The sequence below is a fragment of the Gavia stellata genome, chromosome 8, assembly GCF_030936135.1.
Source record: "Gavia stellata isolate bGavSte3 chromosome 8, bGavSte3.hap2, whole genome shotgun sequence".
Lineage (NCBI taxonomy): Eukaryota > Metazoa > Chordata > Aves > Gaviiformes > Gaviidae > Gavia > Gavia stellata.
The window spans coordinates 44,485,072-44,504,387 of record NC_082601.1 but is presented as its reverse complement, the minus strand read 5'-3'; the positions used below and the strand labels follow the sequence as shown (position 1 = coordinate 44,504,387).

The window sequence follows — 19,316 nt, the reverse complement described above, 5'->3', positions numbered from 1 at the left end:
ACGGCTGCTGTGTATTCAACACTTTAAAGTAGCATTAATACATGATCATGGGATCCTGTTTTCCTAAACATTAACGCTACCCATAATTTAAGAATAAGACATTTTCCATAAGACTAGCTTATTTTCTAGTCACTAAAAATAGTTGGCAGCTTTGACTAGAGATTTCACTGACGTCTGTAGAAGCTGCCTTGGTAAAAATCATAGTTGACATGCCAACAACTTCAGTGGAAGAGAAGTCCTGAAATCTTGTTTGAGAGGATTACAAACCCGAGAGCGCTCAAAGAAGGAAAAAGGCATAGGAAATTTTCATGCCAGTAAAGTAATAAATCTTCCATCTGACTGTGTTGGTTTATTTTTGGTTTTATTCCCTGTAATTAAAAAGCGTCTGTAATTAAGATGCTTTATCCATTGGGGAACTTCCATTACCTGCTTGCTGACAGACAACACTCTCCCTGCTCTGTCTGATCTGGAGCACACTTAATTAAATTTAGATGACTCTTAGCTGAACCGAAAGATGTTTCTAGCTACCCCTTATATCACTGCTCTCAGAATTTCCCCAGGCCAATAAATAAGTCATTTTTTCATAAAAAACAGGCAGAAAAAAACCCATGTGATCTCTTCTGAGCATCTTCTTTGAAAAAGGGGGAAAATGATCAAAAAGAAAGGTCAGGACAGCCGCATGCTAGTGTCCCACGTGTTCTGCAAAATGCTCCACTTCTCCCTTGCCCATAAGGTACTTGATAAGGATAGGCAACACGGTGAATTTACACCTAGCAAATTATTGATTTCTGTTGTATCGATGCTTCTGCAGGGCGCTCTGATTTGACGCTGAGATAATATACAGATGGGCTTCTGGCACAGATTCCTGGGGTGTTCAGAGTCCTGCAGACATATCTTCCATGCAAAGCAACAGAAAATCAAATAAAAACATTTTTAAAAAAGAAAAATCTTTCCCCAAATGCTCTGTGTTCAACATAAAACCTGAAGTCTGAAAATGCTGCATTTTCTCAGGGATATTAATGTAACCTCATCACTGTCTTATATTTCAGCTGAACCAATACAATTTTAATTCTGGCTTCTGCAACGCAATTCTAGTTATGCAACTGCAAGCTACAAATATTGCATATGCCCACCTTCCTTTCCTGTAAGATACTTCCCCGAAAAGGAGTTATGTAAAATAATAAAAAATTAATAGGCAACTTCTGATATCGCAATTCACAATCTTAAGAGATATAAAAATACAGAAAGATAAAAAAAAAATTAATAAATCTTTGCACGAATCAAGCTGAAGAACTTAAGAATTTGAACTTAGATTCCTCCCCCCAAATCTGATGACTTGACACTTCAAATTCATGATGTTTGTGTGGGCATACAGGCGCAGGAAGGTCTTCTTCCACCTTCTATTAACTCAGCCCATCCACGTAGACATTGTAGCTTCCTTTCAAAAACATGGTCCAGACGACATCTCAAAACATACTTCTGGGAGACAACAGCGGTTATACAAATGCATGCCCCAAACCTCTAACAACTCCTCCTGACCGGACAAAAAGTTCAGTGAATGGTTTCCCATATTGATGCACTAACACACACACAAAAAAAAAAAAAACCAGAAGCGGACAAAAATTGAGTATTTTGCTTAAGGACACTTACAGAATGCCCCTGTAAAGAGACGACATTTTCTCCAGCTCAGGAAGGCACCTTTTATTCATGCTCAGATATACTCCTTATTGAGATAAGGGGATGTTTTATGCAAAAAATTATCTTACATGAAACATCCAATTACAGCTCTTACTTTTTGGAAGTCCTCCTTAGGAAGACCACTTTGAGAAATAGCTAAAGCATCCACTTGAAGGAACTTCTTTTATACCAAGGAAAAGAAAGTGTTAGCAAGCATATTGCAGTTGAGTTCACTGTTTCAGTCAAAGAAAAAAGGTGCATTCTAGTCCAGATAATGTTTTTAGGGAGGCTTTTCTGGGGGGGTGTTGTTTGGTTTTTGTTTGTTTTGTTGGTTTTTTTTTAAACACAATGATCTAACTTCTTTATCTCCCAATAAAAATGTTTCGTAACTCTTTCAGACTGAACTACGACTCTTCTCCTCCAAAGCCTCCCACACCGCTGGGCTTTGTCAGCTTTGCCAGAGATGCGCCGTTTAACCATTGTCACTTAGGGGAAAAATAAGCACATTCATTATTATATCATATACAACTATTTACTGTCAGGCACAGCACATCAGCATAGCAGCAACAGAACGTTTCTCTCCTTCACAAAAAGAAGATCGTTGAAAGGCCAATAATAGTAAAAATATTTTTATAACGTTTTAATGAGAACACTTTTCTCCACAGGTTATCAGGTTTTAATTATACTGCAGAGTTAGCAACCTCGCAGCACTTACTTTGCCAGTGTATGCATCAAGATGATCACTATATTTGACTATTTTTGTGCTTAAACGTACTTTAATAATGCAGTAGCTCAGGGTTGGAACAATCAGCATCTGATGAGAATAATCAGCCCTGCAAGACCTGCGGGGAGCTCTTCTAGCTCCTCCTTTTGCCTTTTCTTCCTCTATTTCTGCTTTCCCTCATTTATTTTATACACTTCAATTCCATGTCCTTCGTCTCACCCCTCCCTCCTGACTGGTCCCTAACCCTTGGCATCGGCACTACCGGTATTCTCCCTCTCTTCTTCATTGCTGGTTCAAAACAGGAAAATATTCTGTTTGATTAGTCAGTTGTTGGAAGAAAAATGAGAGACAAAAGGTATAACTTGACTATCATATAACCATGTGTATTTAAAACACGTTTAATGCAAAAGCTCCGAGTCACTCTTCTATACCATATTTTAAAACATACAAAGAAATAATTTTAATTTGTGCTTCCGAAGTTTCTTCGAAGTCGTCCCTGTGCTTGTGAGAAAAAGTCACCTTCAGAAACGATTATTACTGTGTAAATAAGCACATCTTACTCATGTTTTCTTCATCGTCTACATCCATTGTGAAATATTTTTGCTGGTTTCTTGGCTGGCGGAGACTGCTTCTGTCTGGAAAACAGAGAGTGGTATATTTAATCTTTAAGGTACCAACATACAAGGTAAAGCATTAAAACTCCTTTGAAAGCAGCAGCCGGGGCACTGGTTTGCTTTGGGCTCTCCATGGTTTCTGCTCAATTTTCACATAGTATTTTCCTAAAGTGCCTATTTCTGTAGCTGAGGTACACTCTGCAGAAATGCAAATTGGATAAGGTTTGCAAGAATTTGGGGTTTTGTATGATGCACTACGATATTTTTTATCTGAAAGAGCACGTAAACGACTTCATCTCATCTTTTTTTTTTTTTTTCCAAAACTCCAAATTAATGTCAAATCCACTCTGCAGGTTACCCCAGACAATTCAAGCAGTCAAAACACTGAAAATGTGGGTTTTTACCCAGCACCAAACTGATTTGGTTAAAACCTGACCCAAGATCCCTCCTAAAACTGAGATGATCAATGATTGAAAGACGTAGCCCCATATCAGGCGAAGGACAGAGGGGGTAATGTAACCCTCTCTCCTACACGTGGACTTTCTTATTAACTGAAATGTTCAGATGATATTACATATTGGTTATCTGGGGAAACAGATTTTATTAACCACAGGGACTTCCATTTCAAGAGACACAGATCTAAAGGTGAATATAAGCATCTGACATGCAAAATCTGTAATCTACTGAGCATTTGGTTTGAAAGAAGGCACCAATTTTACCCAAACCGAAAGCACTAATTTAAGGGTGATGGGTTTGTGGCTTGGTTTGGGTTTTTTCATTATTCCAGTTTGTTTTTTCCTGAAAACTAATCAAGTGTATAGTATCTGTTGCTTTCTGGGTAATTGCTCCAATCTCATAATGCCATGAGTGCTCCCACAGGGAGCACTGAACCCCAAAACCACGCAGAGACTTACACCTTTAACAAAAGATCCATTATTACAGTGAGGAAAAAGTAGCGGAGTATTAACGGGCTTTGCGCTCTCACACGGGACCATGGAAATTTGTCTTGTACTTGCCAATCTGTTGTGCTTCTGCCCCGTAGCTTTTTTGAAGCATTAACAACTAAGCATTGCACTTTCTATGTTCTGCATTGCAGTTCGTTTTTTTTTTTAGTATATAATGCATTCATTTTCTGCTGATTTTTTACCACAATTAAATGTTTGGAAAGTACCTGAAGAGAGTAAAGTCCAGTACAAATGCAAAATCATTCTGTGATAATCTAGTCTTGTGTAACTTCTGTAAACTTTGATTTCTTTTGCTGACAATCAGATTAAATTAAGATTGAAGTCCTACCTTTAAGTGCGTCTTTGATCCTACTCCAAAACTATTACAAATAGTCCACAGAAATCACAAAAATTCAACATTCTTTTGTTATCTCCAATAACACAATTACCTCCCAGCAGAATTTCAGTCTCTTACTTAGCTTACTTTTACCATAGACAGTGTCAATTCTAATTATCCGTGGACATTTTACTTACACTGTACAGATCTCAGAAGTTAACAACTGCATGGACACTTTCAGATAAGTGTTCAGGATACTGAGGACTTGGCAGAACAAGCGATACCCGATTCAGCCCGAGGCTGTGGTCACATATGCCAGATCAGAAGAGGGAACTGATTCTCACCACCGGTACATCGCTACTGGTACCAGTAAAAATACCTGGGCACTGTGGCTGGGAAGAAGAGAGTCACGGTGATGTCTTAAAGAGGATACTGCCAGGAACGGTAATGCCTTGTGAAACCAAGGGCTGAGGCTGCAGCTGGAAGGGATGGGGAGAACGGGGTGGGAAGCAGAGGTCATTTGTGCCTTCAAAAGCGCGGGAACACTGGAAGGTAGGTGGCATAAAAGACGATGCTTGGTTTCACGTTGCTGTATGGGCTGGCACAATTCACAGAACTAAAGTATTTGCTTTATTATATTGCGTTTTGCCCTTCCCTCAGTGAGGACACACATCGGTGTCTCTTGTCTAGCTGCCAACAACAAATATTTAGAAAATTTAATGCTTTGAGACTTCTTGAAGTGTCAGCACTGGTGGAAATTGGACAAGAGAGTCAAAAATTATCAAGAAGAGGAACCATATAAACCAACATGGTCACTTGACAAGGTTGACACAGTAAAATCAACGCTCATTTTAACACAGCCAAATGCCTGCTCCGTAACAATGAATTTATTCCACCTCTTCCCACCTCTTGTGGGAAAATCTAGCTTTAATTCTGCTCTACATTAAAACTGTAGTTGACTTTAGCTAGTAAACAAAAGGCAGAACTTTGCACTGATGTTGTTCTGAATGCACAGATTGCACACTATAGTAATCTGAGCGCGTAATATGTAATTACCACGTTTTGCAAAAAGAAACTAGCCATTCCACCCCTATTTATTATTTTAGTAGACACTTCATTGAAAGCATGCAAAAGCATGGTGCAAATCCAGAGTCCCGGTCTAAATGCCAAACATAATGAACTGCATTGTTCTGTTTTGTTCTTTTTTAAGTCAATTTGGTTTTATCTTTGCTAACGTAAGAAGAAAAAAAAAAATTCCCACAAAAACTTCCATCCAAGAATGAAAGATCTATAGGGATATGGAAACAAATAATTCAGCTAATTGCTCGACAGTAGTATAACCCAACGGGGATGATGCACGTGCAGTCCTCCTCCAGCACGGTAGCCACAGAAGCAGAACTAATCACCTCTGCAGGCCAAACATCTGGCTGAACCATCGATCTACTGACCAACACACTCAAACTTCATCTCTGATCTGCCAGAGGATGACTTAGGGACAGGACAACTGCATGACTTGCCCAGTCAAACTGCCACTTCAAAACCAAGCTTTTGTAAAAGTGCAACCACTGGCACATTGGTGATTAAAATGTAAATGTGAAGGGTGTATGTCAGAAACATCAAGAAACTTGTAGTCCAAAACCAAACATCAGACACTGAGAATTGAAGAATGACGTTAAAATATATATAGACACATGTAAGTCTGCAACTTCAACATCCATGCTAAATATTGTTATTCAGTAATTTAAAACAATGAAATCTGTTTATCCTCAACTAAACAAATCCTCAGCACACTACTATTTGCAATTTTCACAGCTTACTTTTCACAGCAGGAGCTACGCAGCCCTCACTGAAAATGTAAAATGTGCCTTTAGCAATCATTACACTAATTAATGCTATGCCTCTAAAAACAGAATGAGAAAGAAATATCTCTCTGTGTTTGTCACCATTTCACACACTGTTTCCAAACCAAAGCCCACGTGCCTGCAGGTATCCTGAATTTCCTACCACCACCGCGAAACGTTTATGATCATCCCAGTTTGTGACCTGGATGAGTGTCTTTGCTCAGGCAAGACAATTCCTTTTCACACACCAACCCTGTCTGGAAAAGACAACGATTTAAGTAACTAAGAGGATTCTGCACAAACAGGGAGGAGAGGCAGTGACAACAGATGCAAAACCACACTTCTGAGCACCGTGAGGCTGTTCAGATTCCCCACTAGCCAGACAGCATAAACTCAAGCAGGTCGTAAAAATACGACAAGTAAGGCAAGCAGTAAAACTCCCCACTAATTTTGTCACCAGCAGTGCAGAATTTCAAGGGGCACAGAGCTAAAATACTTGGCCCACACATACTACTTCTCCCGAGACTCCCAAGAGCACCTAAAACAAATCACAGAATTTCCACAACTTTTTTTTTTTTTTTTTTTTAATCTAAAGACTATGTACAACTACGTAAACTCCATCTTACATGCATCAAAGCTTTAGGTAAACCGTGGGTTTCAGAGTGGCAATCTCTCTTCCGCGCCCCTGTCATCATTCACCTTGTGTACTACAACCTCTCCGCTGGTCCGTAACAAATCCCGTTTGCCCGGTAACATGTGCATATTCAAAGAGCTTCTTAGATCATCGCTGCCAGCCTGGGTACACGTACACGCACTCATCCTCTACGCAGCGGGTTGCCCTCCTTCCTCCATCCCTTTCGCTTCAGAGGAAACCTGTGTTCTTCACACCCAGCCCAGCTCCATCACCTCTCCCATACGGCTGTGAGACCAATTCGAACTTCATGCCACAAAGACATCAGCCGTGACCGTACCCCCAGGCTTTCGCGTGAGCACTATCACACGGGGAATGAGCTCCCTCTAAGTACCCAGAAAGCTATAATATTATCCTCTCAAATCCTACCCCAAAGCTCTCTCCTGCTGCAATGCCCAACAGTCCTAGAAACTGCCACCCAGGAGCAGGTCTGTGAGCCCACGTCGCTTTGCTGAGCTTGCGACACCGTTTAACGTACCAGTTATGTTTCCACCCACACCACCAAAACTGATAGGCTTCACTCCCTAAGATGCTCGTGCCTCGTTTGACACAGCACGAGACAGCTCCAGCCACAGCGCAAACCCCTTTAGCATCAGAGGACCACTGACGTACTTCAGGGGGGCTATTCCTCCTCTGAGCTAAAATACTCATGATGAGCTGAGGGGGATGCAGAGCTTCCCATCATGTTTTATCCCAGCTGCAGGCTACAGCAGCCACAATCCTGGCTGCTTCACTTCAGGCTGGCTAGCAGAGTCCCCGTCTCGTGACAGCATCTGTCCCTGTGCAATAATGGGAGAACAAACAAACCAGTAACTAAAGTTGCCATAAACCAGTGTGTTTTACTAAGCAAAGTAAACAAACAAGTCACCTCAATCACTCTTTGTTTAGATAGAGTTTAGGAATCAGAAAAGCCTTTCAAACATACAAGCGGGAGCTGATCGGAGCTCCCTTTCTTTCTGACTTCAGCAGCCTCTGGATTTCATCCACACACTGAAATACACCCCACTGTGCTGAACGGGGCAGCAGAGCCACCCCTCCAGCTTAATTCTGAAAGAATTACCAGCCTTTTCACTGCAGGTGATTGTGCTGCTATGCTAGCATGTTGTGCTGAACAAGAAATTGCAAATGTGTGCATTATTTAACGTTGGCAAGTATGTGTTTTATTGCTTTTCTTGCAGTACCCCCTGTCCCTAGACCCACTGTCACCGGGGGCTGGAGCAGCGATGCTTGCATCAACGCCGAGTACACAAGTGCCGGCAATAACCGACAAACAACAGAAATGCTTACTGAGGAAGAAGGGATGAGTGGGGGAAGGGAAAACAGTTATTTTGCAGAGAAAGTCAAAAGAAACACCTACAGCTTAGAGAAAGCTACTTTCACATAGGATGTGTACGCCCGAGGGCGCAGCGGGAGGAAAGGAGGACAGGACGCCCAGGCGCCTGTTGCTTTTTGTTGGAGTGCTGCACCGAGCTGTTGAGATTTCCCCAGTCCCAGCTGGGAAGAAACAGACTTTGGAAAGAAGACACCATTTCAGAAAATCACAGAAACACAGCAAGAGAGGGGTTGGAAGGGACCTCTGGAGAGCATCTGGTCCAACCCCCCCACCAGAGCAGGGTCACCCAGAGCAGATTGCACAGGGATGCATCCAGGCGAGTTTTGAATATCTCCAGAGAAGGAGACTCCACAACCTCTCTGGGCAGCTTGTTCCAGTGCTCTGCCACCCTCAAAGGAAAGAAGTTCCTCCTCATGTTTAGATGGAACTTCCTATGACCAAGTTTGTGCCCGTTACCTCTCAACCTGTCTCTGGGCAGCACTGAAAAAAGACTGGCCCCATCCTCGGGGCACCCACCCCTTCAGTATTTATAAGCATTAATGAGATCCCCCCCTCAATCTTCTCTTCTCCAGACTAAAAAGACCCAAGTCCCTCAGCCTTGCCTCCTAAGAAAGATGTTCCAGTCCCCTAACCATCTTCGTAGCCCTTTGCTGTACCCTCTCCAGCAGCTCCCTGTCCTTCTTGAACCGGGGAGCCCAGAACTGGACACAGTCCTCCAGCTGCGGCTTCACCAGGGCGGAGTAGAGACGTTGTCCTACTGCGTACTCTGGACATGAGCACAACACATTCAAGAGGACCTCTGCCACCAGTCGGGCTCCCTGCAACGCAACAGCTCGAGGCAGGCTACCGTCAGATGGGCAGGATCACACCCTTGTCTGATCCAGGTCCCCGTAAGACCTGGAAACACCCGGCTCATCAATTTTTAATGACCAAGCATGCCATGCTTCCACTGCGGCAGTGCCAGCTGGGGCATCTCTCTTGCACCTGGTCACCGTCCTCGCTAAAGCAGATGGACAGAGGGAGGGGAGAGGATCATGCAAATCACGTAAGCTTTTTTCCCTTAAAGAGATTAGAAATTTGAGCAGAAGTTTTGCTAAATGGGCTACTTCCATTTGCTCGATAAAAGCTGCTTAAATTTGCTTTCCCATTACCATAGAGAAAGCCTGATTCCAATCCTAATTAACTCTGTACTATCGATAAGGCTATAACTCTTGGCATACTAATATTTCCATCAACCAGATTATCTATTAAGTATATTACGGACAGTATTACGCACAGTTATGTATAGCAGTTAAGAGGAAATATTTCTCTACAGTAACAGAAGCAGCAACACTCATGCTGTGTAGGTACACAGCTCAGATACCACAGTCAACGTGTATTTAAAAACCAGCTGTGCGGAAAAACTATAAAAATTATGTCTAAAAAAGGTGAAATTTTTTTGTGGGCTACCAAAACCAATGTTGATGCATTATCATGAAAGCACGGGTATTTTATTTCATTGTGATGATGCGCATTTCATGACAACCAAGCATGGACCAACGAGGCATTTTGGAATCAGAATCAAACTCCAACATCTCCATCGTGTTACTGGCCTGTTGTACACCGTGCTGAATTCGGGAAAGGGATGCTAGCTTGTTTTCAAACTACCCCTGCCAGTACCGTATTTTGTACATGTGTACCCAGCACATCATGTAAACTGTAACGTCCTTACTAACCACATTTGAGGTTTTAAAATATAGAACTGAAGCAAGCATGAAGACTTAATACGTTTTCATTTGAACTGATTAGCAAAGACAACAAAAACAAAGTGATAACTAATAATTTTTTTTTAACTATTAATTGAAAGCAAAGTATATTTATTGTTTAAAAAGCAAGCATTTCAAATAAGTTTGAAAAAAGGTGAGATGCTTCTAAAAGTACTGTATTCCAAAAGATGTTATGTTTTCCAAACTTGTCAATATCAGTTCAGGATAAATTTTCCTTGAAAATAAATTAGTTAATTATTAGAGAAAGGACCTGGAAGGTTGTTGAAAAATTGATTTTCCTCTTCAGTAAAGATTCTTTTCAGAATTATTTATTTCAATGCATATGAAACAGTAAAATAAAATACTCCCAAGACAATAAAATGCTTTAAAGGCTTTAGGCAGTTGAGGTATTCTTAAAGACCACAGGCAGCTTCAACATCAATTTTAAAAAGTCTGCACCACCACCACATATACCTAACTGAATAAAGATTAAAAGCTTGAGCAGGTGGCTGGGAAATTCTTATCTGTGACCATGTCAAGTGCAATTAGCACTGTGCCAGGCCAGAGAGATTTTGGAAGAGTGAGAGCTGATTGAAGTATAAGGTCCAAGCCTGAATTAGAAGAAAAATAGGAAGACGTTAGCTCTCCTTTTGATTTATCGCCCTCAGAAGGGTGGTGCCCAGCGGTGTTCATCCCTTGCAGCCCAGACGGAGCGTCACCGCTGTCCTAACAAACCCGGTTTTCAAAACTCACATTTGCTGCCGCCTGAATTCCTCAGTGCCGGGGAAGATTATGGAAAGGTTCATCTTGAGGGCACTCACAGGGCACGTGCAGGACAACCAAGGGATGAGGCCCAGCCAGCACGGGTTCATGAAAGGCAGGTCCTGCTTGACCAACCTGATCTCCTTCTATGACCAGGTGACCCGCCTGGTGGATGAGGGGAAGGCTGTGGATGTTGTCTACCTGGACTTTAGTAAAGCCTTCAACACTGTCTCCCACAGTTTTCTCCTAGAGAAGCTGGCGGCTCATGGCTTAGGTGCACTCTCTGCTGGGTAAAAAACTGGCTGGACGGCTGAGCCCAGAGAGTTGTGGTGAATGGAGCAAAATCCAGTTGGCGGTCGCTCACAAGCGGTGTCCCCCAGGGCTCAGGTTTGGGGCCGGTCTTGTTTAATATATTTATCGATGATCTAGATGAGGGGATTGAGTGCTCCCTCAGTAAGTTTGCAGATGACACCAAGGTGGGCGGGAGCGTGGATCTGCTCAAGGGTAGGAAGGCTCTGCAGAGGGATCTGGACAGGCTGGATCGATGGGCTGAGGCCAATTGTATGAGGTTCAACAAGGCCAAGTGCCGGGTCCTGCACTTTGGCCACAACAACCCCATGCAATGGTACAGGCTACGGAACGAGTGGCTGGAAAGCTACCCCACAGAAAAGGACCTGGGGGTTGATTGAGAGCCAGCTGAAGATGAGCCAGCAGTGTGCCCAGGTGACCAAGAAGGCCAACGGCATCCTGGCCTGTATCAGAAATAGTGTGGCCAGCAGGAGTAGGGAGGGGATCGTGCCCCTGTACTCGGCGCTGGTGAGGCCACACCTGGAATCCTGTGTTCAGTTTTGGACCCCTCACTCCAAGAAGGACATTGAGGTGCTGGAGCGTGTCCAGAGAAGGGCGACGAAGCTGGTGAGGGGTCTGGAACACAAGTCGTATGAGGAGCGGCTGAGGGAGCTGGGGTTGTTGAGTCTGGAGAAGAGGGGGCTGAGGGGAGACCTCATCGCTCTCTACAACTACCTGAAAGGGGGTTGCAGAGAGGTGGGTGTTAGTCTCTTCTCCCAAGTGACTAGCGCCAGAACAAGAGGAAATGGCCTCAAGTTGCACGAAGGGAGGTTCAGGCTGGATATGAGGGCAAATTTCTTTACTGAGAGAGTGGTGAAGCACTGGAAGAGGCTGCCCAGGGAGGTGGTGGAGTCACCATCACTGGCGGTGTTCAAGGAACGTGTGGACATGGCATTGTAGGACACGGTTTAATGGGCATGGTGGTGTTGGGGTGATGGTTGGACTTGAAGATCTGACAGGTCTTTTCCAACCTTAATGATCCTGTGATTCTGTGAAAATGAGCCAAGCCTGCAGCACAAGCTGGGCAGCTGGCACAGCAGCCACCCTGGTCTGTGCTGTTACCCAGATGTTGCTTAAAGCTTAAGTATTTATTAAGATAAACTTTTATATGGCTGTTGACTCTAAACACAAGTCTTGGTGCTTTGCTAGATAGGCTCAGACCCAGCTTAATTTTCCCATGAGTTTTAGCCTTGATGACTATGTTTGAAGCACAGTATAAAGAGACTTTTTCTCCTCCCAGAAAAAAAAAAAAACAAATAACCAATGTTCTTACTAAAGTACTAGAGCTGCTAAGGAAACATTTTACTGTACTGCCACATTTGCATTATATGGCATCAGCACAACTCCAGTGTAAGAAGAGGAAATCAGTTGACTGTAATCAACAGGACTTTAATGTAGACTGTTGGTGGCATTACTGAAGGTTATAAGAAACAGAATTCACACAGATCTATTTTTTTTTTACTACTTAAATAAGTGTGACAAACAGCCAGGAAGAAGGACAGTTGACAGAAGAGCTGTAAGGCACGTAAAAGATGCAATGCTAGAGTAATAAATAATGCAGCCAAACGGCACTAAGCTGTCTGTCCACATTTTCTAATGAAGCATTTGCATCCTTTTAAGGTTTAACCCTTTGTGTTTAAGAGTTAGGCTAAATATATTCTTGGCGTATAATGAATGACCACATTTTTTCCCAGTCCTTTCCTTACAAAAAAAAAATACACTTGAGAAAAATTAGCAGTGCTCAGCACTTTCCCCCAGCACCTAGGACTGTGACAGCAGATTACCCCTGTGTTGCTCTCCTCGCTGACCCGCTCTTTTGCAGAAGTCACCTAGCACAGACCCCAGGCTGGTAAGCCCAGCCGAGCTTGGCTGACTGCCTACCAAGCCTGCATCTCCACCCCGTGCTTCCCATGCTTTGGTTCCCTAGACGTCACACTGCAGGCACCGAAGCTGGCCCTGCATAGAGTGGAAAGGGTTCAGGAGCGTGTATCGGGTTGGATTGTGCCACCTATGTGATCCCATCACTCCATTTCAACTCAACGACGCACGTTCCCGCTGCATACAAAGCTGCGCGCACACCATCTTCCCAGGCAGGGAAGAGCTAGAAAAAGAACTACTAACATATATATAGTATTTTAGTATCCTAACAGATACAGATTCTTGGTTCATGGGCTCCACAAGCATCCATACACTCCTCCCTTTGCTTGGCAAACAACTGCTCGACTGATCTAGACTGACCCTACTCTAAAACTGTCCTACCAAGGCTAGGATTTGACTTTGACGCCTAAAGCAAGGAGTAAAGTACACTTGAAGTCTCTTTAGAGCACCACGGGTGGGAAGCTGTGCTGGGAAGCTGTGTATTTTTCATTACGACTCCCCTATCCCAAGCACATCACTACAGCAAGTAGTAGTAGTCTGTGTGAGTTTTTTAGAAGTAACGTATCACTGATTTCCATTACAACTAACTTTAACAACCACCCTCTCAAAGTCAAAAATAATTTGAAGAGAATGAATTAGATATACTTATTAATGAAGTCCAAATAACATCCACTTTTCCCAGAGAGTAACATTCAAACAGTACATATAATGTGTAGGAGACCACTTAGCTGGGGCAGAAAGAATGAACTTCTCAGCACTTTTTATAGGGATATTAATTAGGAGACTAATCTTCCAAACTTGCTCCCACTCTAGTCCATGGGTTTTTTTTTTTTTTAATTATTTTTCACCTGGCTTCCAGACGTACAGGATTAGGTGATAAAAAAATAGGTTTTTAAAAGCCTAAAATAGGGCCCACATATGCTTTCGGAAATTGGGGGTAGATTTTTGCAGAAAAAGGACTCTGAACTCAGGGTGCTCACGACAGAAAAGAGCCTCCTCTCTTGCCAAGGCATGCTTGATTACTTCTGAAATCATTAATAATTCAGTTATCATTTCACTTTGAAGAAGGAACAGCGTTTTTGACTTCTTTGACCTTCCAAACTTTTATTCGAGCAGCTTCCATAATGCAGCAAAACTGCAATAATAAAAACTCATTCACTGCCTGTAAATAATCCATTTAGCAACAGACATCCAGAAACCTCTCAGGTCCTACAGGCACAAAGTCTCTGCACTGCTTCAGCATCGAGGTTTGGTAATTGTCGGTGGCATCTGAGCAAGGACAGCTTCCAAAAGGACTCCACTGAAGCCGTGCATTCACCTTGGACAGCAGGTGTGAGTAAACTCAAGTTTTATTCCTTAAAACCTGCTCTGGGATAAGTTACACAACCAGAGTAACGCTCTCTGAGAGCACCGGAAAAACTTTTATTTTGGAAAAAAAAAATGTAAGACTAAAGGAAAAAGCTTAATTGCTGCTCAGAGATTTACAGAGCTTTCAGAAATAACAATAAAGAATAAAATTGACATAAATATTAGTTAACTGATTTGGGTCAGTGCATATACAGCATTTTGTGTGTGGAATAGGACTGTGGAGAAAGCCTAATCCTTGGCTGCAGGAACTGTTTTCTCTCAGGTATACTGATAAAATAAATTCAGGTTTTAACTGTACCATGCTGGTGTAGTAGGGGGGATTTTTGCTTTTAACATGGAGCGACAAAACAAAGTCCAGCTGTCGGCTAAATACACTCACCGAAGCCAAGTGATTCTGCAGAGCAGCACACCCTGCAATATTCAGACTACAAGCAGAACGGCAAAAAGCTTCCCTTTCCTAAATGCATTACATGCCAGCCATGTCAAACAGGAAAATGACGACTAAATGTATGCTAATTTAAGTGAAGTAATGAAAATGTACATTATATTTACACTTTTAACCCTCTCCTGGTTTTGAAGTCTCTATTTCCCATAAAGTCTTTCCAAAGATAGGAAGAACACCAGAAGTACTTCAAAATGTACGAGCCAACACAACAGTATTTGCTTTTATTTCCCCAAGAGGCTACTTGAAAGATTTTTAACTAAATGTTGGCTATAGCAAGTACACACTACATGAGTACAAAAAGAGATATAACTTGCGTTCCTTTTGTTTGAATATTCTGTGTATTCACTGCACAGGAAAAAAAAAAAAAGCTGTGAAGGACTCGTAACAGCTATTTTGGTTTATCCTCATCATTGAGGAAAAACTAGATATACCTTGAAAGGAAAATTTAGCAGCTACCCAGTGTTTTATGTTAAGAGAGAATGGCATATATGCACAAAATCATAACATGACAGATGAAACAAAACTATTATTAAAAGGGCGTAGAAGTCAGAAAGCTGCAGCTTTAGCAACATTTTGTATTTGTTAAAAAGTACTCTCCTTCCAAACTTTGAAAGCTAAGTGAAATAAAATGCTGGGAGATTTTGAAGAATTCTGTTCAAAATATTTCTTTTACTCTATAAATGCAAACAGAAAACACAGAAGTTGCATTTAGCAATGAAGGGTCAAACCTCACCTGAAAACGTCTACATTTACACCCCCCCCCCAGTACTCGGTTTCAACTGTATAGCAATTAAAACACTACCTTTCCGCTCCGATCGTTTTTTCCTCCTCCGTTTACAGCGCCGCCGGACCGCGCTGAAGAGGGTCCCCATGCCGAGAGCCATGGCTAGAAGAGATGCCATGCACACACCTACAGTCCACCACCGCCAGCCCGGCTCACCAGCCTGCTGCACTCCCTCGCTCCCTCCTAACAAGGCAGCGACGTATTCCCGAAAGGAGGGTCACCCCTGCGTTGCCTTGCGCTCTCTTCACCTCGCCGAGGCCCGTTCCTCGAACCGCGGGATGTGCTGCACAGTCCGATCAACAAAGATGAACAAACGATGCAGCTCGTCCCTACCCACCGCAAGAGGCACATGTGACAATTAACCCTTCGGTAAGTGAAAGGGGCAAGGAAGGACAGTTTTCTTAAAAGGACAGTGTTGAAGACATCCTCACTGCTGGGTGCAGAAAGGTAAATTTATTTTTATTTTGTTACTAAATAAGAAGGGCAACTCTTTGGTGTGGCTTCAGCCTTATACGTATCTCAGAAACAAGGACAGACATAGCAAGGAAATGTTTGTACGTCCTAGTGCATGAGAGCAAGATGCCTTTAGTATCCTTTATAATTGCTTCTCATGTTCTGAGTTCTGTATTTCATACACTGCCTAGAAATGCACAAAATATATTTGTGAACAGCAGGAATATACAAAAATGCAAATCTCAAAGAGATTTTAGTTTTAGTTGCACATTTTCCATACGAGGGTTTGTATGACAGGTCTTACCGAGAGACTTCCCAATGTCAACATTTTCCAGCCTTTTTATAAACAAAAAAGCAAAACGTAACATTACGGGATACTATGATATTATCCTGTTTCCCCAGTCTGAGCAACCAACCAAACACACGTTCATCCTGTGGGTCCCGTGGATCAGCAGCACAGACTTGGGGTCGCAGCTATCCTTTAATCCTGCCTGTAGATGGAACCTCGCAGGACAGAAAACACCCTCCAGGAGGGGATGTTCGCAGGTACAACCTCCACAGGTTTCCTCAGTGTGTTACTGGAGTGAGGAGACTTCTCTGACAAGTCACCTCCACCTGCTCTCAGACCTTCATTTCTCCGCATATCAGGCCTTGGCTCTTTGGAAGACAGCACATGATCAAATCTGGATAAACTCTGGTAGATGACATGGACCATCGTATTATTACAACTAGCCAGGCTGGCATTTGTGGAAAAACATTGCCACTGGCATCTTAAATTAGCAGTACTTCACTAACCAAAACCAACACGCTCAAGCTCACCACTGGGATTGGGTTGACCTGCTAACAAGGAGCCCTACCTCTCCACCTCCCGCTCCCTCTGCAGGCACTTGCTCTCCAGCTCCTACGTACCGGCTTTTTCACCTCCAGTCTGTGATAGAAAGCTTCTGAGATTGAGTTAACTTGTTGACTGGAATTATTTCTGCAGGAAGCCTAAGTGCTAAGGGCTGCAGACTTCCCCACTTACTTCAGAGCAGCTGAAGTTCTACTTCAGCATCTATGTTAATGGACACTACTTCACTGAGGATGAAGAAATATCAACAGGACCATTCGTGCACAGTTTACACAACTTAAAAAGAAGAACTTGCCATGGTGGAACAAGCCACCAATGCCATGGTCACGCTACCGCATATTCACCACCATCAAGAAGCCCAGGAGGAAATGAATCCCATCATCATCTAAGACCAACTCCCCAGACGGTTCTTTCCTGGGGCAATAAGGTGTGATCCTCCTATGCAGCAGACAAAGTCAGGCATTTTCTTATGCTTTCAGCATCTCTCCTTCCTTTACTACATACTGCCCACTTGGGCTCACAGACCAGAGGCATGCTCTGGATTAACACAGCAACATTTTTAGGTTGGACTTGATGATCTTACAGGTCTTTTCCAACCTTAGTGATTCTGTGATTCTGTGATTTCTCCCTTCATGGAAACCAGAAACAGCCTCATTTAAAAGTGATGATAGCCTGACATCAGGTCCCGCAATGCTACATCCCGATGGGTCTACGCATTACGGCAAGATTAAGGCAGATATTAAGGAAACCCCCGTGAAGCCCACAGCTCCAGTGTCCGCACGGGCACTGGCTGCGTATTGGCAGGGCGCTTTCCCATCTGACCCAATTTAAGACGGAAGTTAGCAGTTCTGCACCCCACTAATTAATGGTTTCAGGCCAAGTTTGACATTTCAATCCACATTAAGCAGTGCATGATGGGGAAAGGACAAGGAGGGTGAGGTATCTACTTCCACACAGCCTTGAAGGAAAAGCACCATTGATACACAGAGAGAAAAAGGGGGAAAAAACCCCACTCCTTAGGGGAACGGAAATTCATTTTGCTCCTTTGAGTAAACAGCATACTTTGTAAAAGCAAAAAAGCAGCCTGTGAAACCATTTTACCATAATTATTCCAGCTGTTGAAACCTTCACCACCTTGTTCTCACCACAGGCGAGAAAGATGTACGTAACAACGTGTATTTCTCCTTCCCTTTCAGGGAATTGCTGCATTAGGTATTGAAAATTCAAAAGTGATTTTTGCCTTCAACCATTAATTTATCTGCCCTAACCTGTCAGAGATTTTGTTGACAGGACTTGGTGTAAAGACTGAAAAAAGACTCCTCCGGCTCAGCCCTGTAGCTCTGCTCTCCAAAGCAGCTCCTACTCTACTGACCACTGCTCCCCAAAGCAATGTGCCTCTGGGGTATGAGAATCAGGAAGAAGATCTGAGATAATTTTAGCTTGAAAGGTGACAGTTTCAATAGAGAAGTAAAGTCTCCAAAATCTGACTACTGAGTAAGGAATGTACGCAATGCACTTGGGAGAGAAAGTTAGTGACCCACTGCATTCATTTGCAGTTGGCACATTAACGAGAGTTTTGGGAAATAAAAAATACGCCATCTGTAATATGCATGAGATTAAATATTCAATATCCATAAATATATTGCAAAGTCTGTGTGACTGTCTGTTCTAACAAAGCAGGTTAAAAGCTAAGTGCAAGGAGGCAAATGCGACACACCAGAACAAAAACGCGGCATTCGGTTTTGATGTGTACCTTGGAAGCAGTAAATCCCACAACATCTTATATTTCACAGATTGAATGCCCACAGAGGCATCAAGGATAAACTGGACTGCCTCCTTTCCAAAGAAAAAGCAAGTCCCAGGGGGAATTTGGTTACATACCCACACATCTTGAATACTTCCATCTCACCTGCATCACTGAACTAGGAATGCAGAGACACTAAACAACTGAGGTGTCCTCCATGAAAACCTGAGATAAACTAACCCAAGCGAGACCAAGACTCATGGAAAAGTTCAGTAGCTTCTCAATTCTTGCCTCTACCACCTAGATCACTGTAGAAAGGCAGCCTAGGTTTCTGTGGATTTATGGCTTGTGATAGACGGCGTTTTGTGGCTACGTATTTGTGAGTTCCACCTGGAGACCCCGTAGCTGTGGCATCTACAGTCCCTTCCCGTCTAGGTTCCCTAGCACCAGGAGGCTCGAGGCCATGCTGCAGCCCTTCTGCCAGACACAGCACTGCGCAAGTGTCTCCTTCACCCAGCACTCTTCATAAAACTCATAGGAATAATGTGTCATATCTTTAGGTACCCACCAGACTCACTTCAAATCAGATAAGTTGGAAAGCTGCTGATGAAAGGAGAAAGAGGACAAAAAGAGTTTGATCACAGAATGCAAAAGAAACTACTACTACTTCTTTTTTTTAAATATATTGCACAAAAATCTCTATGCACGAAAAACATCCTTGCAAATCTCATTTACTTACGGATTTGGCCACTATCATCAGCTTAATTTATACATTCTT

At 42.9% G+C, this 19,316-nt stretch overlaps 1 protein-coding gene across 1 annotated transcript in view; it reads right to left on the bottom strand.

The window, feature by feature from the left end:
- ADARB1 (adenosine deaminase RNA specific B1) overlaps window positions 1–19,316 on the bottom strand; it is a 59,815-nt gene that overhangs the window by 39,194 nt on the left and 1,305 nt on the right. Inside the window, exon 2 of the mRNA XM_059820132.1 lies at window positions 2,962–3,036. Within this exon, the coding sequence (XP_059676115.1) occupies window positions 2,962–2,989 (28 nt within the window). The 5' untranslated portion in view covers window positions 2,990–3,036. The remainder of the gene's footprint in view (window positions 1–2,961; window positions 3,037–19,316) is intronic.